General features: G+C 64.4%; 1 protein-coding gene across 3 annotated transcripts in view; it reads right to left on the bottom strand.

Moving 5' to 3' along the window:
• The window catches only part of LETM1 (leucine zipper and EF-hand containing transmembrane protein 1), a 28,323-nt gene continuing 7,600 nt past the window's right edge, over positions 3,210 to 23,932 (bottom strand). The window contains exons 3-14 of one of the 3 annotated variants that reach the window (XM_013978459.2): positions 20,722 to 21,133; positions 19,125 to 19,268; positions 17,838 to 17,975; positions 17,141 to 17,344; positions 13,806 to 13,925; positions 12,459 to 12,590; positions 12,114 to 12,257; positions 11,647 to 11,778; positions 8,628 to 8,762; positions 7,384 to 7,574; positions 6,321 to 6,459; positions 3,210 to 5,604 (exon numbers count right to left, since the gene is read on the bottom strand). In XM_013978459.2, coding sequence (XP_013833913.2) covers positions 5,458 to 5,604; positions 6,321 to 6,459; positions 7,384 to 7,574; positions 8,628 to 8,762; positions 11,647 to 11,778; positions 12,114 to 12,257; positions 12,459 to 12,590; positions 13,806 to 13,925; positions 17,141 to 17,344; positions 17,838 to 17,975; positions 19,125 to 19,268; positions 20,722 to 21,133 — 2,038 coding nt within the window. In that variant the 3' untranslated portion in view covers positions 3,210 to 5,457. 3 annotated transcript variants of the gene reach the window in all.

A 23,932-nucleotide genomic window follows, 5' to 3' on the forward strand; every position in this document is an offset into this window, starting at 1 on the left:
TCCGTGCTTAACTTATCTCCTGTCCTGGAATCCGGACAGCTCCCATGTCCTCCCTGCCCAGCTGGGGCAAGTTCTGTCATCTGCCCGCCTCCCCCCTGCCACCATCCCCCCTCCCCGTCCCCCGAGGAGGGAGGGAGCCCTAGTTGCTGCTGGAGCAGTGGTGGGGCGGGGGCTGTGAACTGGACAGGCTGCCTGGGCCTCGTGTTCTCCAGGGGTGTCTAGCCTAGGTCTCCGGCTTGGACAGGATGCGTCCAAGCCCCGCCACATCGCGCCCCCCTCTTACCTGCCTTCCCAGTCAGTGGGGAGGGAGCGGTTTCTCCATGGGGCAACCCCCCCCCAACAGAGCCCCGTGGACACCCCTGGTCCCTTGATTCAAGTGTCTGCACTACTGGCCACAGTCCTGCTCCTGGCCAGCTTCCCTCCCTCCCACAGGCCAGGCACCCCCCTTGGGCCCCTCCAGTGCCCCCCCCCCTTGCTACCACAGGCCCAGTGACAAGATCTGGACCCACGTGTTCCAGATCGCCCCCAGCCGTGGAGGGAGGAAGTCTGGGGAAACTTCCTGGAGGAGGCAGTCATTTCCGGGTCAGATGGGGAGACGGTGGATTCAGGGACAGGTGGCCATGCAGACTTTCTCGTGTTCTCCCTGGAACCCAGCTGTCCCTCCCCAACTTGCCGCCGCTTTGTGGCCTGACGCCCCTTCCTACAGCCCTCCTTTCTCACCATCTTGAACCAGCCCCTCGGCGGTGTGAACTTGTACTGCGGTTTCTGCAAAACTCACTCCCCTTATCGCCGTACTGGACTCACCTTCCAGGTGAGGGCGTTTCTGTGGTCTCTTCCCAGAGACCAGAAGGTGCTAGGGGCTCGGTTCTGGATAACAGTGCCAACCAAAACCTGACCCCCCCCCGGAAGCACTTTCAGCACCCCCCCCCCCCCCCCCCCGCCAGAGACCCCATGTTTGTGTCCAGCGACGGGAAGGGAAGGCGGCCGGGTCGGGTGCAGCGCGGCCCAGGGGCGCCCTCTAGCGCCAGCGGGGCTCTATTCCGGCTGTGCCCCTTGCCGGCGCGCTCTGGATACCGAGGGTCACAGCTGTTGGGAGCCGGGCGGCCGGGTGGGGAGCGCGGGCGGGGCGCTGGCTGGAGAGGAACAGGCCCAGGGGGGCAGGTGGGGGCCCGAGACAGTGGAGCAGCTCGGTCCACCCGCGCAGGAACCTCCCTGGGCCGCGCCTCCACCCGTGGCCCCGCCTTGACCGCTGGCACTGGCCCTCGCCCACCTGGCTCAGCCTCCACCGGCCGCTGAGCCCCAGAATCCGTGGGGTCCGGCCCAGGCCTGGTTGGGGCCGCAGCAGGGCTTAGGAAACAAGCCGGAGAGGGTCCAGAGGCCCCCGTTCTCAGACCTCGCCTTCTCTCTCCTGCCAGGGGTGACTCGCCTGGTTTGTGTGTCTGTGCCTCTGTCCTGGGGCCCTGGCCTTAGGCATCTCGTTGCCACTGGCGGGGGCTGCCTGCTTGCCCACCCGCCCCGCCTGGACACCCACCCCGTGGTGCCCTCTTCCACAGGCGGCTGCGTGGATAATACTTGGTCACGCTGTTTCCGTCCGGGCCCCAGTCTTCGGGGGCGTCACCACATGTAAAGAGGTGTGCCCCACTGAAATGGAAGGCACCCAGTCACCCCACCATGGTCGAAGGAGGTTTTCAAGCAGGATCCCATCTGGCCGTCCCTCCCCATGTGTGGCTTTTGGATGGGGGCAGCCACGGCCACGCTGGTGGCTCCTGGTGGCTCCTCAGACCTCCCTGGCTAAGCCTTGGGCAGTGCCTGGGGCACACAGCCAGCGGCCCTTGCACCCAGCTCCCCACCTCACTGTCACCCCATCTCACTGTCCCCATGACCGCAGGGTGGCCTTTCCCCGGGTGGCCCTGCAGGAAGGTGGGCTCCAGCTTCAGCTGAATCCCCCTGGGGAGCCTCCTGGGATGGGCTCCTGCTCCTGGGAAAACAGGTGGCCCTGGCTCTCCCCTGTCAGTCGCCTGCTCCCACGGACACTCCCCACCACAGGGACGGAGTCTGAGGGTCACCTGGGTGTGTGGGTTCTTGTTTACGGTTGATTTTGTCTTCACTGTTTGCTTTGCTTTTTAGGGCTGCACCCATGGCATATGGACGTTTCCCAGGTTAGGGGTCGAATCGGAGCTGTAGCCACCAGTCTACGCCAGAGCCACAGCAACATCAGATGCAAGCTGCATCTGTGACCTACAGCACAGCTCATGGCGATGCCAGATGCTTCACCCACTGAGTGAGGCCAGGGATTGAACCTGCGTCCTCACGGATCCTAGTCTGGTTCATTTCTGCTGAGCCACGATGGGAGCTCCTGTCTTCACGTTTTTGATACTCATTCTGTATCACTTTAGCCAGAAGGGTCCCTCTAGGTTGGCTGTGGGGTCCCTGGACTGCAGCCCCACCTCTATAAGCCATCCTTGCCCCCACCCCGTCCCCGGGCAGTCCTGCCGGAGCCCCAGCGCCCCCTGTATGTGGCCGTCTGAACCATGGAAGCGAGAAGGGGGCTCCAGCCCGGGCCTCGGGTCCTGGGGCACCACTGCCGCCCGCAGGCCCACGTGGCCCCTGCCCTCCTACCCCCAGGAGGGTCCCAGGGAGTGGCCATATTCGTCCACTGCATGAGCCCCCTCCCACACCTGCACCCACAGAAATCATCTCTCTTCACATGGGCCAGGGGCCACAGGCAGCACTCAGAAGCCGTGGGGCAGACTCAGCGGTCAAGGTCAGGCTCAAGGAGACAGGAGAGGGCAGTCCCCAGACTCAGCGAGGGTGGGAGGAGCCCCCAGAGCCCCCAAGGCAGGCAGGAGGGCTGGGAGGGTGGAGGTGGGACGTGGTGCGTGTCCTGTTCAGCCTCCAGCAGGAGCCCAGGGACATGTGCCGGGGGCCAGCCCTGCAATGGCTCTCAAGCCCTGCCCAGGCTTGGCTGGGGACCCTGAGACAATGGAGGGCACGGCCCTTGGGCAATGCCACCCTGTCCCTAGGGCCCTGAGAGTCTTTCAGGACAGATTCTACCCTCCTGGGGGACCCCTCGGCCAGGGTCCCAGCCCAGGCCACCCAGGGACGCGCCCAGGCCCAAGGTGTCCACAGAAGGCTGCGGGGAGCCGAGGGCTGGGTCAGGCAGCAGCTGCCTCACCAACCCGAACCAACTAACCAGCAGGGCAGACAGGTCACCGAGACAGTATTTATTAAACCTGCTGACAACAGACCGTGTCTAGTCACGCGCGGTCTGAGGGGACAGGCAGGGCACACTGGGGCCGGGGCTGAGGGCTGGAAGGCGCGGCTCCTTCTGGAGTCCGGCCACGAGACAGCCTGTCCAGACCCGAGGCCCCCTCGCCACCCCTCCTGCTGCCAGGCCAGACAACTCTGCCTTTCCCACCCTGACGGCTGGTGTCGTCTGGTTCAGGCATCTCGCTTGGGCTGTTATGGGAACATTAATTTGATATTTTAATAAAAACACTATTTCTAAAAAAGGCGTTGACACACAGCCCGCGGCGACGCCGGCCCCAGGGCCCCTGGAGAACACGCAGACGGAGCCGGCGGCCGGCCCCGGGGCCCTGCTGGGAGCAGCACTACCTGGAGTTACTCTTCACAAGTTACAAGGCGCCCTCGTTTCTAAAGAGTCCGGACTCTGATGTTTCCAAAGGGACTCGGAGCGACGCGCCCACTTTCTGAGTCCCTGATAAGAAAGTGGGCGTCGCGTGGAGTGCAGGTGGAGACACGCCAAGGATTCCCAACCCGCTTTCGAGCCGGCCCAGCATCTCTGCTGCTGAGGACACAGGCGCCCTCCCGAGAAAGCGCAGGGAGGCGCTCGGCCACCCGACGGCTGCTCCCCGCGGCTCGGACACGGAAGCTCTGGTTTCGGAGCCACCACTCGTTACCCCTGTGACACATAAAGTCCACGGCCGTGAAAGCAGCGAAGAGGGAAGCCGACGTCACAGAAGCCGAAGGAGGGTCCCGCCGGAGCTGGTCTCGCCGAGAAGATGGGTTCTGGGAGGGCAGCTCCAGAGCTGGGGGACACCGAGAGGGCCTGGCCGTGGCCGCGAGGGGAGGCCGGAGCCGGGAGCCGCTGCTGCCACCCAGCTCACCAGCAAAGCCCTCGCCCGGCTGACGACCAGGCCGGCCCGCTAAGCGCGAGATACCTCACTAACCGCAACCAAGCATCCGGGACCTGCCTCTTCAACAGGTGAACCAGACCCCTTCAGACAGCGGCTGTTCCATGTAAAGGCTGCGTCTGAGAACACAGAACCTCGCTCCTATCTTGTCAAGTCTCGTCTTCAGCGGCTGAGCGGTTTCACGTAATCTCAGAGCTGCCCCTCCGTCCTCGTCCTCTCTCGGCTAAGCTGGCCGCTCTCAGGTCCGGCCTCTCTCTGACCGCGGCCTTCGGAGGAGCCTGACAAGGCAGGGCAGCAGCGGCCCGAGCTGCCACACTGCACGCAGGGGGGCCGGGCCTCGCGGGCCCCTCAAAGCGGGGAGGCGACGCGGGCACTCGGAGGGTCTCCTGCCGCAGAGCAGCCAGGGCCCAGCCGACTGCCGACACAGGGAGATCCACCCCGGACACCCACGGGGGCGGTGAGACGCGGCGCCTCGGGCCGCTCGGCCCTGCCGACGGGAGCTCCCGCTGTGGCGCAGCGGGTGGCGGCTCGGGTCCGAGCCCCGGCCCGAGCGGTGGGTTAGAGGATCCGGTGTGACTCTAGCTGTGGTGCGGTCACGGCTGCGGCTCAGATCGGATCCCCGGGACGTCCACATGCCTCAGGTGGGGGGCGAAACCTCCGCGACAGCACGACAAGCGCACGACAAAGCTGACAACTCGCGTTCCTTTCCTCGGAGGGGCCCGACCAGCGCGGGAGGGAGTCCTGAGCGTTCACGGGTTCAGAGACTCGCTGAGAAAACCAAAGGAAAATCAGGGAGGAGCCTGCATGCTCGCGTGGGAAGGGCTTGTGGGAGATGGCGACGCTCTTGCCCGGGAAGTGCGTCTCCGGAGGCCACGGGGACGGACGGACGGACGGACGGACGCGCTTCCTCACCGGCGGAGGGGCCACCCGGGCCCGCGGAGCCGGCGCGGCCCCGCCCGCACACCGAGGGCTCCAGGGACGCGGAGTCCAGGCGGCCGGTCCTCTCTCCTCGCGGCCGCGGCCCGGGCAGGGTCACGACCCCCGCTGGACGGCGGTGGTGGCAGCGGCGCCGCCCGGGGAATCCGGTGAGGGCTCCTGGGGGCGCGGCGGCCCAGGCCGACTGAATCTTCGTGGAATGATGAAAATTAAAAATTACTTGATTATGAAGCTTCCGATTTATTCCAGACAAAATATTAGATCTGTCTCTAAGAACCACTTCAAAGCAATCCCTCTCCTCAGGGTCACTGTGGCTGGACGGAGGCAGGCGCCCTGGCCACTGAGGTGCCCGCCAGCCGGGCTGGCGCTAGTTCTTCACCTCGGCCGCCTCCTGCTCCTTGGCCTTCTCCTTGGCCTTGGCCTCCACCTTCCCCTCCTTCTCCAGCAGGGCCACGATCTCGGCCACCTGGCTGGTGGAGATGTGAATGTCTTCCTTGTCCACCAGCTCGATCACCTGCACACACGGGAGGGCGCAGGGACTCAGGGGTGGCTCTGCCCCGCGGCGCAGTGCCCCCCCGCTGACCACGGCGGGGGACGGGCCGCGCCGAGGCACGCGCACGCTGCACCGAACCCCCAGGGGCCCCGGGTCTTCTGAGGACCGGACCCCCACCCACCCCCAGGAGCCAACAGGCTCCAAAGCCCCAGGCCCGGCTAGAAGACACCAGGTTAGGAGGGAGCCCGGAGAACGGGAGGACGAAGGCAGCCGTGCCAGCGGCGGGTGGCAGGCGGGCCTCGTGCCGCTGGGGAACGCGGGCAAGGGGCCCCAACAGCTCGGCCAGGCTGCGACTCCGGCCCCTGCTCAGGGCGGAGTGTGCCGGGATGTCACAGGGGGGCCTCAGGAAGGGGCGGGGACGTGGGCTCGGCCCCCAGCCTTTGCTGCAGGAAGGTGCCCACACGGGAGCTCAGACTTCTTGACGAGGAGGAGCCCACTCCAGGTCTCGAAGCTGCCCGCCCTCTCGGCCCCAGGGACCCTCTCGGCCCCCACACCCACCAGCGTCCTGCGGCTCCTCTCCTGGGGCTGCCGACGCCCCGTCGCCCCAGACCCGGCCAGGGCCCCGAGAGGCCGGGACCGGCTGCGGAGGCCGGCCGGAGGGCAGGGCCTCCAGGCGGGGCGTGCAAAGCGAGGGCCCGGGGCTCCCGGGCGGAGGCCAGGAGGCAAGCGCCGCCCACCTTGACCAGGTCGTCGATGTTGATCTTGCCGTCCCGGTTCTCATCCAGGGCCGCGGCCAGGCTGATGAGCTTGCTCTCGGGAATGTGCCTGATCTGCTTCATGGCGCTGATGAGCTCGGCGACGCTGATGACCGTCTCCCTGGGGACACGGCAGCACGCGGCTGGCTGGCTGCACCCCTGGCCTCACGGCCCCCGCGGCCCCTCCCACCCAGGGCTCCCCTGCCCCTTCCTCTGGCAACACCCGGCCGACTCGGACACAGAAACAGCAGGCACCACTCCATCCGGGGCCCCCCAAGCAAGGCCGGCCTTGCCAACGGGGACAAGGACAGAGCCCCACCCCTGCTACATGGGGTCCTCGGGCCTGTCTGCACCCACAGAGCACAGCAGGTCGACCCCAGAGGGGACACTGACCTTGCCTTGGGGGAGGGCCTGAAACGAGGACAGCAGAGGCCCTGCAGCCAGCCCGCCCAGCCCTGGACACCGGGGCTCAAAATGAGGGGGCCTGGCTCCCATCAGTGCTGAGTGTCACTGCCTGGGGGTGACGCACTCACCTGGCCACCTCCTTCCCAGGCGTCTGGGACCCCCTAACCCCCCCGCCCCCGGGCAGAGCCGGTCCCGAGGGCCTGGCTGGGCCCAGGGCGCTCAGCAGGAGGGAGGGGCAAGAGGGCCTGAGGAGCTGAGGCGACAGGCACCCAGGGGGGCTGAGTGGGGTGGGGGAGGAGGGGCGGGCGCAGCCAGGGTTCCCAGGGAGCTCGGATCCCAGGTACGCTGTGGAAGGGCCAGCTTGATGGCGGCCTGGAGCAAAGTGTGGGCTACGGTGGAAACGGGGCGCAGGCAAGCCACAGCTGTGGTCCTGCAGATGAGGACTGATGGTGCTGAAGCACAGGCGTGTGCGTGTGAGAGAGAGACACACACACGTGTGCAGGGAAGACCTCACAGAGAGGTGGGACTGGCTGGGCTCTGGCTGGTGCCGCCAGGTCAGAGGGCGCAGTGCTTGGTCCCCAAGGCTGAGAAGTGGGCTCCGGAGCGAGGAAGGCTGCGGCCTCCCGGGGCCCACACTCACCCCGCAGGCGAGCCCTCGGCGGCCAGGCCCAGCCTGCCGGCCTCCTGACTGGCCTCCAGCTGGGCCAGCAGCCCGTCCATCTGTCCGATCATCTGCTGTACCCGCTTCGTCAGCCTCTTGCTGGCTTTAGACTCTTCCACGTATATTTCTCTGCCAGTCTTTGAAAGTTCCTTCTTGATCTCCTGCAGGTCCTAATAAAATTATAACTGCATTAACATAAGCTACGGCTCCAGAGCAGGAAGGGCCAGGCTGTGCGTGGGGCAGACCCACTAACTCCAGCCACAGAGTCGCAGGCGTATTCGAATCTCCCGTGTGGATGTGTTCTTATCTTTGCAAACTCAAACACTGCTTTTGCAGCAAAGGAAATGGACCCTGTTCTGACTCCAACTTTCTTCCTGCTTTTTATTTATGTACTTATTTACTATTTTTTTGTCTTTTTCCCATTTCTTGGGCCGCTCCCGCGACATATGGGGGTTCCCAAGCTAGGGGTCGAATTGAGCTGCAGCCGCCAGCCTATGCCAGAGCCACAGCAACTTGGGATCCGAGCCGCATCTGCGACCTACACCACAGCTCACGGCAACGCTGGATCCTTAACCCACTGAGCAAGGCCCGGGATCAAACCCGCAACCTCATGGTTCCCAGTCGGATTCGTTAACCACTGCGCCACGACGGGAACTCCTAAAGGGATAGATTTCAAGTGAGGGACTGAACCCAGGCCAGAGCAGTGACAATGCCGGGTCCTCGACCTGCGGAGCCACTGGGGAGCACCTAAAAGGAGGAATGAACGGACGTAGGACGGAAGGAAGGGGAGCGTCGTCTTCAACCCCCCGTCAGGGTCTGCCCACGAGCAAGTGTCTCAGGGCAGGGTGGGAGGCGGGGAGGAGAGCGAGGCTGTTTCTGACAACCACCGGGTTCCATGCAAGACGCCATCAAAGAGCAAAAAAGAGCACATTACTTTGACCGATCTCAAAAAGAAAGCCCTACTATTTCTAAAAAGAAGTCTCGGGCAATCACGAAGAGAAATCAGGCTCCCGCATCACGTGACTAGACAGTCACCTGATACCTTCGAGGGTTTAGCAAGTAAAAGGGCGGGTGCTCGTCACCCGCAGGGGGGAGGCGCCTCTGAGCACGGGTGACTTCGCCCAGTGCTCGCCCACGACCAGCTCGGCCTGCGGGACGCAGGCTCCACGGACCCTGGCTGGCGGCCGGTCCTCCAGCCGCGCCGCCCCCGCGGCCCCGCGCACCTGGCTGTAGTCCTGGACGTCCTCCTTCAGCAGCTCCAGCTCCTCCTTCTCCTTGGTCAAGGATTTCTTCTGCTCCTTCAGTTTCGAGCAGGCGTCGCTGAGTAGGTCAATCTCCTCCTGAGTGATCTCCTCTTCCTGGTAAGAAAACAAGCACAACCAACCGCGACGAGGGGACTCGCCCGCCTGCTCCCTGAAGGCTTGCCCACGCGTGCACCCCCTCCAAGGCCCCCCGCCGGACAGGTGGGAACCATCGGGGGCCCCCCCAACAGAGGCACCGGCGGCCCCAACGTTGCTCGTGCCCAAGCCCTCCCCACACGACCAACTCTGGCCCAGGATATGCTGAGCGACTTCCGGGGGCCCCACGCTCAGATCAGCCGCGTGGAGTGCGGTCGTCCTTCCTGCTGACCGCCAGCCGAGAATGCTCCACTCAGGGCCGAAGCCAAACTCGCTCGTCTGCTGTCTTGCCCATTTCAGGTCCTCTGAATGTCCACACGAGTCTTGCAATGAATCTGCATTTCTTTTTTAGGGCCCCACACATGGCATGGAGGTTCCCAGGCTAGGGGTCAAACTGGGGCTGCAGCTGCCGGCCTGCCCCACAGCCATGGGCACAGCGACGCCAGATCCCTAGCCCACTGAGCAAGGCCAGAGACTGAAGCTGAAGCTGCGAACTCGTGGATGCTAGCCGGGTTCCTCACCCGCTGGGCGCGGACGGGAACGCCCGTGTTCCCACCACACCAACCTCAAGTGCCCGTCGGCGCCCAGGGACGCTCTCCTCGACTTAGTGCTGTTCATCGACCTCAGCAACGTGCAGCGGCGTCCGCACCGGTCCTGGAGCTGCACACGTCTTGGCCCCTATTTTCCAAGTTATGCCTAAGAAGTTCGTCTGGGGGCTGCCGTGCGACACGCTGCTCTGAGCTCCAGTCGGAGCCCTCACGCCAGCACAGAGAAGTGCAGTTCACCTCAGACGCCCACGTCGCCTGGGAACACGGAGCCTCACGACGACGAGAGCTTGGGTTTTTCTTAACCGTCCTCCTGCCAGAACCTCAGGCCAGTGCTGGGCCGGGCGAGCGCAAGGTCTTGGCGGCCCCACCCCTGGGCGTCGCCTGACTGCAGGCGCTGCTCTAGAAGGGAAACCTCCACTGGTTCAAAAGCAGCTCCGGAGTCTGTCGGGGGCTTTCTGTGCACCCGCTGAGAAGATGGAACAGTTGCTCCCCTGGGGTCTGCTAAGGCGGGCGTCACACCGACTGCATCTGCACCCCGGACAAACCCAGAGGCCCGGACGCAGCATCCCTGCAGCAGAGGAGTGGCCGCTCGTTGGCTGGGGGCTTGAGAGGGAGCGGCTCCTGTGTCCGGGAGCGGGCCTGTCTCGAGGGCCCGTGTCCATCTGGCTTCGGTGTCAGGTGGGCTCTTCTCAGGACCCTCCCTTCTCTCCAGCGTGCTGCTGAGGCTGCAGAGCAGGACGTGTTCGTGCCCCCCAGTCCGGACCTTCACCCCTGAAGCCACAGGGGTCTGGCCGAACCCGCTTGCCTGGAGCTATTCGGGTTCTCGGTATGAGAGACGTGGGCAGGACTGACGAGCCCCAGGCCTGCGCTGCCAACGGGAAACTGCTGCTCCCGCATTTCGTGGCAACTTTGCAACAAGCAAGGCTCTTGGTTTTTAAAGGCCTGTGCCTCTTGCTAAGACGCCCTTGGCAATCCTTAGCTCACAGCTCTCCTGAGAGTCTGAACGTCCTTTCGCATCTAAAGTTGAATCCGCTGGAAGTGGGATGCATCTGTTTCCCTGGAGACAGCCAACCGTCCGGGCACCACTGCTGATGGGTGATCCCTGCCCCCAGAACCACGCTCTTTGGGCCTGACCAGGCCCGCTTCTGAGCTTCCTGGCCCCATACCGCCTTTGAAGCGACCCCACTACCTTGGTCCCTGACCCTTCCCAGGGTCCCTCTTCGAGCCCAGGTGGGCCAGGCTCCCGGGTCCCTGTTCCTGCCACCCTCATGTCATTGACACCGTGTGCTACTCTTTGACTGTCTCCTGGGCCGTGTTTCAGGGTGGCCTCCCCACAGGCCAGGGCCTTTATGGGGGTGAAACAGAGGTGCCCCAGGCTCATCCTGAGCTACACAGCCCTTCCATCGCGGCCCACCCTCCCCATGCCGCCTCTGCAGCCCACAGCCCGCTTCAGAAGAGCCCCAGTGCTCCTGCTTCTCTTCTCACGTAGACAGCCTGACTCCTCTCTGATGCCCAGCGCCCCCGTGCCCTCCCCAGGGGCCCTCCCTTCCCACAGGCCTGGAGGAGGCTGGCACCCTCCCGCTCCTGAGACCCTACAGCAGGGCTTGCCCTCCACCATGCTGTCCATCAGGGGTCAACCCTCAGGCCGCTTCCACCTGGCCCTCAGCACATCTGACAAAGCCCATCCCTCCACCCAGGTGTCAACATGCTCGACCCCCGGGGGAACCCCAAGGCCTCACCACCCCGACCTCTCAATGCCGAGGACCCCGGGCCCCCACCCGCTCCGAGAATCCCCAGACGTATATCTGCCATCCAACTGCCAAATGGATGCTGCCATCTGTCCAGTGAGCATGTCCTCCACCCAGCACGCCTGCAAGAGCAGCCCGGCCCTCGTGCTGCCCGCTCCAGGGCCCTGCGGCTCCAAGGCAGAAGGCGCCTCCAGGCCTCCAGGGGAGCCAGGGCTACCACCAGGACGGCGAGGCTGCCAGAAGCGAGCACCCCAGGGCTCCCCAGCGCAGGGCACTGGGGACGGGGACGGCACAGCCGGCCTCTGGGAGGGACCACCACAGCCTCCCCGGGCGCCCTCCATGTGGGCGCCTCAGCCTCCAGGCTCTCGGGCCAAGCCCGGCTCGCCCTTCCACATCAGGTCTCCCAGGAACATGTCCGACCTGTGGCCTCACTCCTGGTCCCACGACCGTCCCTGGTCACCCTAAGTAGCCAGGCTGCAGGCCTGCTGGCGGCAGGCTCGTCCCTCCTGCACGCTCGACGCTGCTCCCTCCGGTGGGCAGCGCTGTTACCTTCAGGCCTTCCAGCACAGGCGCGGCGTCCCTCAGGGCCTCTGTCGGCAGGATCACGCCGGGCACTTCTGGCTGCCGCTCAGCCGCCGGCCCCCCAGGGGCAGCTTCTGCCAACACTTCGGGCTCCGCTTCCTTCTGAAACGCAAGGCCGCTGCCGGCTCAGCACCGCCATCAGAGCAGCCGCCTTCCCGGATGTCCACGCCAGCACAGGTCCGCTGGCCAGAGGCACACGCGCGCAGGATGGGCCAGGCGCGACCCCGAGGCTCCTGCATCTGCGCCAGCACTGACCGGCCACGGAGACCCTCCATGAAGCCGTCAGGGCCTCCAGCATCCGCCTTGGGTTGAGCCAGCCGCCTGCGCTGCCTGGCACCCCAGCCAAAGACGGCGGCCCGCTCACTGCCCGTGGCCCGCAGGGCCGCCTGCCCACCCGCCCCTCAGACCGGCCCCAGCCGCGCAGAGCCGCTCACCGCCGCCTGCGAGAGCCTCTGCAGCTCCTTCTCCCGGTGCTCCTGCCGGATGGCCTCCTCCTCCTGCAGCGTGGCCTCCAGCTTGGCCTTGTTGTCCACCTGCTCGCCCTCCACCTCGGCCGCTTTCACCTGGGCCTCCTTCGCCTTGAGAGAGGGGACGCCCGTGAGCGCGGCCCCGCCACAGCAGCCAGGGCGCTGGGACCGGCCACACCTGTGCGCCCTGCACCCCCAGCCACCAGCCGTGCCCATCGCAGGGCCTGCCCGCCACAGGCGGCAACGGGCAGGCAGCGAGACAGGACGGGCGGCGGCGTCCCAGGAGCGGGTGAGGGGCCCCGGCACACGCACCACGATCTCGGGGAGGGTCTGCAAGGTGGACTTGAGCTGGTCGGCGGGCGAGAGCGTGTCCGGAAGGTACATGGCCCGGGACAGGATGAGCAGAGACGTGGGGATCTCCTGGTGCAGGTGGAGCTCCAGCCACTGCAATTGCAGGTCCAAGGCCCAGACTCACCCGCGGGCCTCCTCCTGCCCGGTCTCCTGGGACCCGGCCGGAGGGCTTTCAGCCCCGGGACGGTCCTCTCTGCTCTGGTTCATGTGGCGGGGGGGAGGCGACCAGCGGCACAGCCACAGCAGTGCCTGAGCGGACAGACCCTCCCATGGCCAGAGCGAGCGCGCCTCCAAAAAAGCCACCTCCAGCTCTGAAAGGCCTGCTCCCTGCTGCACTAAACGACTGCGGCCTCACGCAGTCCCATGAGAGCGGCAGTTGCTGCAGGGAGGCCGCGGGACCAGACCACCGGATTCCGTTACAGAGCCTTTCAGTTAAAAGCGGCACAAGGAGGAGTTCCTGTCGTGGCTCAGCAGTAACGAGCCCGACGAGTACCTGAGAGGACGCAGGTTCAACCCCTGGCCCCGCTCAGTGGGTTAAGGATCTGACACTATGGTGAACTGCAGTGTAGGTCACAGACGCGGCTCGGATCCTGCGCTGCTGTGGTGCAGGCCGGCAGCTGGAGCTAGGATTCGACCCCTAGTCTGGAATGTTCCATATGCCGCAGGTACGGCCAACAAAAGATTAAAAAAAAAAAAGCGACATTTGGAGTTTGTTCAGCACTCAAGGTCTGTCTGCTGTGAGCCAGGCGCCGACCGAGTGTTTTAGGAGCACAGACAGCTCCAGCTGACAAAAAGACGCCTGCACACGAAGCGGACGCAGAACAGAAGATTCTAAGAGCGGGGAAGGGACTAAAATGGTTCGAGAAGGAAGACACACGAGCCTTGGCGACCAAAATGCCCCAGTGCCCAACACCCCAAGTGTGCCACGGACCCAGGGTGCCCTGACTCGGGGAGGGTCTGCGAGGAGACCCAGACGACAAGATCAGTGACAAGGGGAGAGTGCGTGTCCCCCGCCCCCAGTGTCCAGCCGGCACCCTGTGCCCTGACGTGACGCCGAGATGCTGTGACTGTGGCCCAGCCAGTGTCTGATCTCAGATCCTACAGGCTGGCCCCGGCCTCAACTGAGACAGCCCACAGCACCTCAAAGGGAGCTGACCTAGGGCTCACGTGGGCACAGAACCCCGGGAGGAGGGGATGCCAGCCAAGGGCAATCAGAGCGACCCCCAGGAGCCGCCAGCAGCGGTGGGAGCTGAAGGCCAGAGGGGGCCCGGGGCTCCTGCCTCCGCTGGGACAGAGCCCCCCACGCACCTGCTTCAGTTGGTCCCGCAGACGGTCTTCCGTGACACCCAGGGCCCGCATGCCACGCGCCCGACACGCCGCCTGCAGCTCCTTGACGTTGAGGCTGTCCACCCCCTCCTCGGAGATGAGCTGCCGGCGAAAGGCACTCATGAGCCAGCGGAAGGCGCCCCGCGGGTCTGTGCTGCTGACCGTCGCGCCAGCAGGACGTGTCTGATTACAAGCCTCCTTCCCGATACGCTCTGCCCAGCACAAGGTACGCCTCGGCCACCAAGGTCCCTGTTCTGGGTCCGCAGGGACCAGACCCATCTGACAGAGGGCAGAGACCCCGGGGTCCACAGCCAGAATCGACGCGGAGATGAAGACACCTGACCCCCAGGCTGTGCTCTCTGGCCCGGAGCCTCCCCACAGTCAGGGGAGGGCCCGGGGGCACCCCACTCCCCCCCCCGCAGCACGGCGACCCAGCCGCGGAAGAGGCGGGATGGGGACCGGGGTGAGCCCGGTCCTGAGGAGGTCTCTGACCCTGCCTTCCTACTCGACCTGAGGTCCCGGAGACAAAGGGGGAAGGCAGACAGGGTGTCCCAGAGACGGAGGACACGGAGCTGGTTTCGAGGGGGCTGGGGGGGAGGAGGAACACGGGCGGCAGCGCCACCTCTGCCCCGTGAGCCCCACAGAGGTCCCGTGAGGTGGACGCTACGGGGCCTGCGCTCCACGGGAGGATGTCGGCGGCTGGACGTGCAGCCGGGAGCTCCCTCCCGGGATAACGCGTGGGAAACACAGCCGGGCCGCGACGGCGAGCCAGTCGGGCAGAAAGCAGCGCCCGCCCCCTCGAGCCCTGGGACCCGCCACCCCTGGGACTCGCTCGTCATTGGAAGGACACCACAGCAGCGAGACCGCACGGCATGTAACTCCTGGGGGAGCCACACGGGCCATCACCTTCTTCAAAACCGAGCGCGCCGCGTGGGACACAGGCCCTGGCGAGGCGGTCAGGCCATCGCCAGGTCTGGTCTCGACGCCTCCTGTTTGTCCCCCTCCCCCACCTCCCCGGGGGCAGGGGATCCACCAGAGTGTCTGCTCCCGCTCCCCGGAGTGGCTCTTGGTGCCACTGGAAGCCCATCGCAGTGCCGCCCGCGCTGGACGTGCGGCCGCCCCTCGGCCTGGCTGGAGAAGCGCGCGGCTCCCTGTGGGCGGCTCTGCCACTGACCCCGCCTCGGAGCACCTTTGGCCGAGGAGGCCTCGTTTCCCCTCATTCCTGCTTCTTTAATTTGTAACTTCAGGTTTGCTTCCGCTGGACAGAGGACGGAGTTGACAGTTTCACCAGCAAAGTGAAAACCACTTTCCCGGTCCTTCGGCCTCCATGGCCTCCGTGAGAAATGCGCTACCACTGCAGTCGTTTCTCTGGAGGTGAGACGCCCTCCTCATCGCTTTCAAGATTGCTTCCTGTCCTTCGCGTTTGCTCATCCGACTACGTGCCTTGGTGGGGGCTTCTCTGGGTTCATCCTGTCTCAGGTTCAGCCAGGTTCTTGAGTCTGCAGATGTGTGTTACTCACTGAGCTGGGGAGGTGGCCAGTGGTCAAAATGATCCCTTTTCTCTGTTCTGCCTCCTCAGCACTGGCATCCACTGACTGACTGCCTTTTTTTTTCATTCACTCTGGGGTCCTCCCGGCTCTCAGCACGAGTGATTTTTTTTTTTTTTTTTTCTTTTTTGGTCTTTCTAGGGCCACACCCATGGCATATGGAGGTTCCCAGGCTAGGGGTCGAATCGGAGCTGGAGCTGCAGCTGCCGGCCTGCACCACAGCCACAGCCGCTCCAGATCCGAGCCGTGTCTGCGACCTACACCTCATAGGTCAAGGCAATGACAGATCCTTAACCCAGGGAGCGAGGCCAGGAATCAAACCTGCATCCTGATGGATGCTAGTCGGATTCGCTTCTGCTGAGCCACAACGGAAGCCTTAGCATGAGTGATTTTCAAGTGAAGCCAAGACACTGGGCATCACGTCCCTTCCTCCCCAGTGGGCCCCGTGACAGCACCCCAGCACGGGGGTAACTCCGAGGCTCACAGGCTGCGTGACGGACAACCCAGCTCCTACAGATCCAAACTAACGGCCAAAGGTATTTACGTCTCCCCTCAGCCTGGCTTTTCTGGGCGCAGAAAAATCATTTCAAATCCTCCAACCACAAAGCCTGAGCTGTTTCACTTCCTGCCTAACCAAACCCGGTCTCCAGACGACACTCGCCACGCCAGTGACAGAGACCAAGTCTCGGCTCCTCCCTACCCCGCACTGCTTGGTCCCCGTGAGTCAAGGTCTTGTGGGGCCCCACGTGGGTGCCATGCCCATTTCTAGGGGAACCATGGCCTGCGCTCTCGGGGACGTCGCAGTCGTGGACAGGTGGGGTGCTGCTGGTTCTGCCAGGTTTCCGGTGCGGCCCCCGCTGGGCTCGGGAAGAGGCACGTCCGGCTCTACTGGGAGTGGTGGGTCGAGTCGGGGCTCCCCCTGGCTGGGAGGGGCAGGAGAGTCTCGTTCGGGCCCCTCCTGACACCGCCCCAGCGGGGAGGCGGGGAGAGGGTCTTGGAACGGGCCAGAGGGGCCGGAGGCCCAGGCCCCTGCAAGCCTGGAGCTCTAGAGACTGCAAACCCTGCAGAAGGGAAGCTTAACACAGCCCCCGCCACACAAACAGGAACTAAGGGGCGGGCTTCTCAGGCGGAGGAAACGGCCCGCGTGGAAACGCAGCAGGAAGGACCGCGTGGGGAGGACGAGCACGCGGCGCAGGTGCATCAGCTCAGCGCCGATGCGCGCGCACGCGTGAGAGCGAAGGCGGGGAGGCTGCGTGCAGCTAGGCCGTCGGGGCCCAGCCCTGCTGCGGCAGTGAAGGCACCTGCTTGCCTTCGACGCTCACACCTCAGGGAAGCCGGGCGTCAATGGCGGGGAGGCTGCTCAGGGAGCAGCCGGGAGCCTGTGGAGCCGGTGGAGTGGCGACGCCCGTCTGACTGCTCTGCAAGAGGCAAGGAGGAGACGACGCGGGTGGACAGACAGGAGAGCGAGGACAGATGCTCCGGCTGTGGGCCGGACGGTCCCAGCTGAGCGTGCGGGCGGGGCTGAGGGTGGGCGGCCGTGGGCCGGGGTGCCCGGGACCTTCGGACTCTCGCACTCCGAGGCCTCGGGTCTAGGCCCTACTTTTGCAGGGTGTATCCAGACCCGGGCCACGTCCAGGTACCAGGCCTTCATCAGCGTGTTCTTCAGGGCAGCGCACGACGAGCTAAGCTCGTCAGGGACGCCGGCCGCAGGCGCAGGAGGAAGGGGCGTCGTCACGAGCCCCCCGCGCGCGCGGGCTCCCCTGGGCTCACCTTGTCGTCGGCCTTGATGGAGCGCAGCCGCATGGTGAGCTGGAAGCGCAGGAAGTTGTTGGTGCCGATGGACTGCAGCTCCAGCAGCTTGCACAGCGCCACCAGCTGCGGGCGCGTGAGGTTGTCCAGGGTCAGCTCGTCCTCAAACAGCTTGGAGAAGCGCAGGATCTCCTCGTTGCTCGGTCTCTCACCCGTCTCGCGGATCTGCGGAGCAACCACGAGGGTCACCCCGGCGCCCCCTCAGCCTCGGCCACACACCTCCAGTCAGGATACGAGAGAAGGGGCTGGAAGCGCCAGCCTCGGGAGCGCCGGCGGCCACGTTGTCCCGGAGCCCCGGCGGGGGAAGAGGCCCTGCCCTCCTCCCTGTGCGGCCTGGCCCCGTCCTTCTACCCCAGCCCAGCCCCCGCTCATCACACCCACAGGGCCTCAGGTTCACCGCACGCTGCCCCCCCAGGGCTGCTGCAAAGCCTGGAGACACAGGCAAGAACGTGTGTCCCCCAGTGCGGCGCCCGTGCCCAGGTCCCCAGACGTCCTGCCGAGCGCCGGCCAGGAGCTCCACCCTGCCCGCGTGGGAAGAGAAGAGGGAGGCGGAGCAGGCCGCCCCAGGCCGGCGAGGCCCACGAGGCGAGGCGGGCGGCCGAGGCCCTAGGCAGCACTTGGCACCCACGGGAGCAGCCGGCACGGCTCGGCACAGCACCTTCTGGAAAAACGCGGAGAAGTCCTTGGTGGCGTTCCCCGTGGCGGCCTTGTTCTTCAAGGCCATCTCCTCGATGGTGTCCTGGAGAAACCTGGCCAGCTCCAGCTTGACCCGCAGCTCCTTCTTCAGCCTCTCCTCCTGCGGGGTCAGAGCGGGGGCTGCACTCCCTGCGGTCAGAGCCGCCCCCGACCCTTGGGCAGCCCGGGCAGCAGGAAGGGCGCACTCCTCCACCCAGCGCCACCATGCGGGCGCCGCCTCCAGCCCCCTGCTGTGCCTTCGCGAACCTTCTCTTCCAACTCATGGTTTTCAAAAGCCTGTGTGACTGACCTAGAGAAAGGGCCGACGAGCTCCATAAAGAGCTTCAGGCCCTGTGGGCCGAGGGCCGTGGAACCAAAGGCCACGCGGTGACACATCCACGACTGGGCCTGTGTGTCCCCAAAATGCCTTGACGGCCAGAACAGGCGGGGCCGCATGGCCCAGGGGCTGTGGTCGCCAGCCCTGCCCCACGCATGGGTCTCAACCTGTGGCCTGAACACTGGCGTAGAGAAACCGTGTTTTAGGACACGTTTAAAGAGAAACAGATCTGAGGAGTTCCCGTCGTGGCGCAGTGGTTAACGAATCTGACCAGGAACCAGGAGGTTGCGGATTCGATCCCTAGCCTTTGCTCAGTGGGTTAAGGATCCGGCGTTGCCGTGAGGTGTGGTGTAGGTTGCAGACGCGGCTCGGATTCGGCGTGGCTGCAGCTCCGATTGGACCCCTAGCCTGGGAGCCTCCATATGCCGTGGGAGCGGCCCAAGAAATGGCAAAAAAGACAAAAAAAAAAAAAAAAAAAGAGAAACAAACCTGAAACTAGCACCTACTAAATAATCACAGCACAGCACAAACGAATTATTTAAAAAAAGATGAGGGGTTCCTGTCGTGGCGCAGTGGTTAACAAATCTGACTAGGAACCATGAGGTTGCGGGTTCGGTCCCTGCCCTTGCTCAGTGGGTTAACGATCCGGCGTTGCCGTGAGCTGTGGTGTAGGTTGCAGACGCGGCTCGGATCCCGCGTTGCTGTGGCTCTGGCGTAGGCTGGTGGCTACAGCTCCGATTCGGCCCCTAGCCTGGGAACCTCCATATGCTGTGGGAGCAGCCCAAGAAATGGCAAAGAGACAAAAAAAAATAAAAAATAAAGAAAAATTAAAAAAATAAAAAAAGATGAAATTCAAAACCCGGTCACATCCGAAGCGTCCGCCACCGAACAAGGCTGCCTGGGAGCGGCCTTCTCGCGGCCCCGCGCGGTCACCTTGACGGACTGGGTCTCGAAGGTGGACGGCAGCATGTTGGGGAAGAGCTTCACCGCGACCGGAAGCAGGAACTCCATGAAGGGCACCACCACGAAGACCAGGAACGGCACCAGGCGGAAGAGGTCGGCGCAGATGCGGAGGAACTGGGGGCACAGGGACCATGGGTGACGAGGGAGCAGAGGCGGGCGGCGCCACCCAGGCACAGACAAGCCCGACGAGTGGGAGCACCCGAGCCACAAGCTGACAAGCCTTCAGGACGCCCGGTGGGCGCCCCCTGAGTGTGGCATTGTGCCTATCAGTAGGGGAGGCCTTTCCCAGGTGCCCACCGGGGGCCCTGCTCTGCAGAAACAGCCCGCTGGAGGCGACGAGAGGCTGCAGACGGGCATGCTGGCAGCAGCGAGGGGCACCAGGGAAGGCCGTGCTGCACCACCCACCCCGAACACTCTGCAGAAAGGGGATACCCCTCTTGCGCCCCCAAAAAGATGAGTGAGGTGAAGAGCCAGAGACCCAGGGCTTTAGCGACGTAACAAAGTACTGCTGACGGCAGGACCCTGCAACCTGAGCCCAGCGGGCCCTCTCTGCTGGGCCCCAGTGGCCACTCCACACCACTCCTCGCCCAGGAGCTGGCCGGGCACAGCAGCCAAGCGTCGCTGTAAGCTTCAGGGCAGGTCACAGACGAGGCCTGGATCCTGCGTTGCTGTGGCTGTGGTGCAGCCCAGCAGCTGCAGCTCCGATTCAACCCCTAGCCTGGGAACTTCCATGTGCCCTGGGTGTGGCCCCCCAAAGACCAAAATAAATAAATAAATAAGTAAAATAAAATAAAATGCAGTCCTTGGATTGGCCGGCAGCTTCAGCTCTGATTTGACCCCAGCCTGGGAGGCTCCATACGCCGCGGGTGCGGCCCTAGAGAGATGACAACGAACACAACACAGCCCTTGTTTCCTAAGGACTCCTCTGGCGGTCACCTCCCAGAGAAGGTCCATCTCCGCGCCTTTCCTGGGGGTGCGCGTGCGCATGGGGCTGGTTCCTGGGGCACCGAGGACTTGAAGCTGCCCCCGCCCCCCCGGGCCTCACCAGGAGAGACGGGAGCAAGAACGGGAGAGGAGAGGCGAGCCCACCGCATCACTGTCAGTTGTTGCAAAGACGGAGTGAGAGACTCGGAAGCTCCTCGACCCTGGAAAACCAGGAGGACTCTTCCTGCTGAGCCCGAGGACACAGCACCCTGGTCCCAGGGCGGAACCAGAAGGCCGAGAGCCCAGGCGGAGGGCCGCCAGCTCCTAGGGCTGACACCAACGTCAAGCCTCTGACCCCAGAGAACAGCGCCGAGCAGAGAGATCTGGGAGGCAGCGAGCCGGAAAAGGCGGCTCACCCGCAAAGGGGACACCACCGAGCGGATGCCGCCCTCCCGTGAGAGGTGCCAGGGGCCGGGGCGACATCAGAGCGCCCAGAGGAGACCCACATCAGCGGGCGGCGGCGCCGCTCTCAGTGGCGGAGCTCCGGGGGCCGCTCGCCGTGCTCCCTGGCCTTTCATCCAGAGCAGCAGAGACGAGCCCTGGAGTCCAAAGCAGGGGACCCGGCAGGGGCAGCGCCCATTACCTGCCTGCGCTCGCGGCGGGTCAGGCTGTGGCCGTGCAGGACGCGCCAGAGCATCCGCGCGGCGATCTTGGTGTCAATCCAGAGCAGGCGGAAGCCGTGGTAGTAGTGCCGGAGCTCGTCCAGGACGCGCTGCCCCAGCGGCTTCCGCACGGCCGCCTCTGCGGGGGGGCTGTACACGGGGCCTCCCTCTTCCAGCTTCTTGTTCTTGTCCTTCAAGGACCGGAGGGACTTCTCCACCACGGAGTCATCGCCCCGCGGCGGGGACGAGTGCCAGCAGCGCAGGGGCACGAGCCGGGGCCCGGGGACCATGGCGCACGTGCGCGCGGGCCTCCGAGTCCAGCAGCCGAGGGGGTCGGCTCGGAGGGAAAGGTACACGGGGTGGACGGGCGTAGGGCCGCCGAACGGAAGCGTCCTTGAAAAAGCGAAAGAGAAGGTGGCGATGAGGGCCTGGTGCTGGCGCCCGTCTCCTGGCAGCGCGACGCCGACTCTGCTGCCGGCATGTGGGCAGACGGGCCCAGCCCGGCTGGACGCGGAGAACCAAGTGCTGCCCAGGGCCGGGCACGAAGGAGCTGGTCACACACCAACACAGCCAGCAAAGGCCTGGTCCCCCGACAAGCCAGACCCAACCTCTGCCCTAACAGTGACTTTCTGTGGGGACCTGCCGCTCCAGAGCCAGGCGTGAAAGGCAGGGAGCGACAGCAGGGACAATGCCCAATCCCCAACTGGGAGGCCACCAGTGAGCTCCCACCCCACTGCCGCCCTGTCCTGCCCCACCCCAAATCACTTACTAAGTCTTATTTGCTTCTTTTCACCTCGTGGTCTTGCTACTGTAAACACCATACTGTAAATGGCATTTCCCTAATCATGAGGGCCACTACCATTCCGTGCCAATTCAAATCGCCCACGAGGCCTTGGACCAAGAACAAAACGGCACAGCTCCACGTCACTCTTCTTAAGCCGACAACAGGGAGGTGCCACACTGCCAGCCCAGCACCCACACGGGGAACCCCGCCCAGGGACTGCTCATCCACTCCCACTTTTTTCTGTCTTTTTAGGGCTGCACCCGCGGCATATGGAAGTTCCCAGGCTAGGGGTCGAATCGGAGCTGTAGCTGCTGGTCTATACCAAAGCCACGCCAGATCTGAGCTGCGCCTGCGACCTACACCACAGCTCAGGGCAATGCCAGATCCTTAACCCACTGAGCGAGGCCAGGGATCAAACCTGTGTCCTCATGGATACTAGTTGGACTGTCTCCACTGAGCCACGACAGGGGACTCCCAACTCTTCTCATCTTCAATGAAGCAGCAACAACAGGCACCTTTCAGAGTAGGATGGGATGGGAGTTCCCGTCGTGGCACAGCAGAAACAAATCCGACAAGGAATCATGGGGTTGTGGGTTCGATCCCTGGCCTCGCTCAGTGGGTTAAGGATCTGGTGTTGCCATGAGCTGTGATATAGGTTACAGACGCAACTCAGTGTTGCTGTGGCTGTGGTGTAGGCCGGCAGCTACAGCTCCAATTAGACCCCTAGCCTGGGAACCTCCACATGCTGTGGGTGCAGCCCTAAAAAAAAGATACACACACAAAAAAATTCAAAAAAAAAAATTCAGAGTAGGACGGGATGCGGGGAGCAGAAGGGGACCGGGGCATAAAGCAGGAGCACAGTCATCTAAGCTACGGTGTGTAGTCAACGTGCCACAAACCCTAACAGGATGAATCTGAAATCCTACTACCACACCTGCCTCTTCAATCATCACTCTGCTCCCTCCTACAAAAGGATTCCTCGGATCAAAAAAAAAAGAAAAGATCCATTGGAAACCTGCCAACCAATTCACCAGCGTTCCAATCCCTCGGGGCCCATGTCTGCGCATCCACGGACCCAAGGTGTTTCTGCAAAAAGCCCGCAAGAAGGGCCCAAAGCCCATTTCCTCCCCCACCACCCTGCTGCTCACTTGGCGCCCACACCCGCCTCCTTACCAGGCGTGCTGGCAGAACCCTGGCCCAGAACCTCTGCAACCGGCCTGGCCTGGACACCTGCAGGCACCAGCTCTGCCCTGGGCCCCCTGACCTACAGAGCTCCCCAAGGGGGTGCCCCTCTCAAAGCCTCCCACTTGCGCCACCTCCATGGAACCTCGGGCTCCAGGAGGCCCAGCAGGGAATGGCCTGAGCTGCCTCCAAACCACAGCAGGAAGCTGCAGAGGTGTCTGTGAACCCGCTGTCCACACATGCCAGGCCTACAGGGCTGCCTGGACCGCCAGCAGGAGAGAAGGCCGGTCTGCTCTTCACAGGCCCAGCAGCTGCCAGCGTCTCCGCCCGCAGGACGGCCGCTCACCGCAGCCTGCGATTCTGGAGTCTGCACTGGGTCCTGCCAGCTCGCGGTGCCCAAGCAGACACGGCACAGCCCAAGGTCTGGGTGCGATGACGAGGTCCTCCTCCAGTGGCAGCGCAGCGACAAAGGCCATCACAGCCCAACAGTGCAGCAACTTACCGACACAATTCTCCTGGGTCTCAATCTTCCCACCTCACCTGCCACTTCAGAGACGCCCCCCGCCCCACACCTGCCCGCCTCAGAGGCAATTTACAACCGCCACACCCCCGCTTCCTCCCACGGTCCAGGCCTGTCTCAGAACCCTGCCTGCTGCCAGCCCGTCCAGCTCCAGCTCCACTACAGACCCTGAGTGACCCTGGACAGGCTACCTCCCTGCGCTTCGCGAACAGCCCGCATGGCCACGGGGAGCCAAGCAGCACCTGGTGTGGGGCCATGCCTGCCAGAGCTGCAGCTATTACTTCTGTCCCCTTTCAGCAGCTGAGGAGCCGCCACTCAGGGCTGGAAGAAGGCTGGGCAATGTCTCGTTCAGCTCTCTCCTTACGGATGGGGCACCCAAAGGACAAGCAGGGCTGGGCCCCCTGGCTCTTGGCCTGTCCCACCGGCCCCTCTTCTGTCCAAAGCCCCCACTTGTGCCCCCAAAGGGCAGGGTCGTCCTGTACCACGAGCTCCTCAACCCCGCAGTCAACACCTAAGCCAGGAAAGGAGGGTCCCGCAAACCCACCCAGATGTGAGCCCCAGTGGACACAGCAGAGCCACTGGCTCAGCCCCCGGCCACTCACAGTGGTGAGACTTCAGCTGCAAGTCGCGCCTCCTGGGCCTCGGCCTCCCCTCTCCAAGCGGGTGATGATGGCGAATGCAGGAAGAACCTCCACCTGCTGCCTCC

This window comes from Sus scrofa, chromosome 8 (genome assembly GCF_000003025.6).
Source record: "Sus scrofa isolate TJ Tabasco breed Duroc chromosome 8, Sscrofa11.1, whole genome shotgun sequence".
Taxonomy (NCBI): Eukaryota; Metazoa; Chordata; class Mammalia; order Artiodactyla; family Suidae; genus Sus; species Sus scrofa.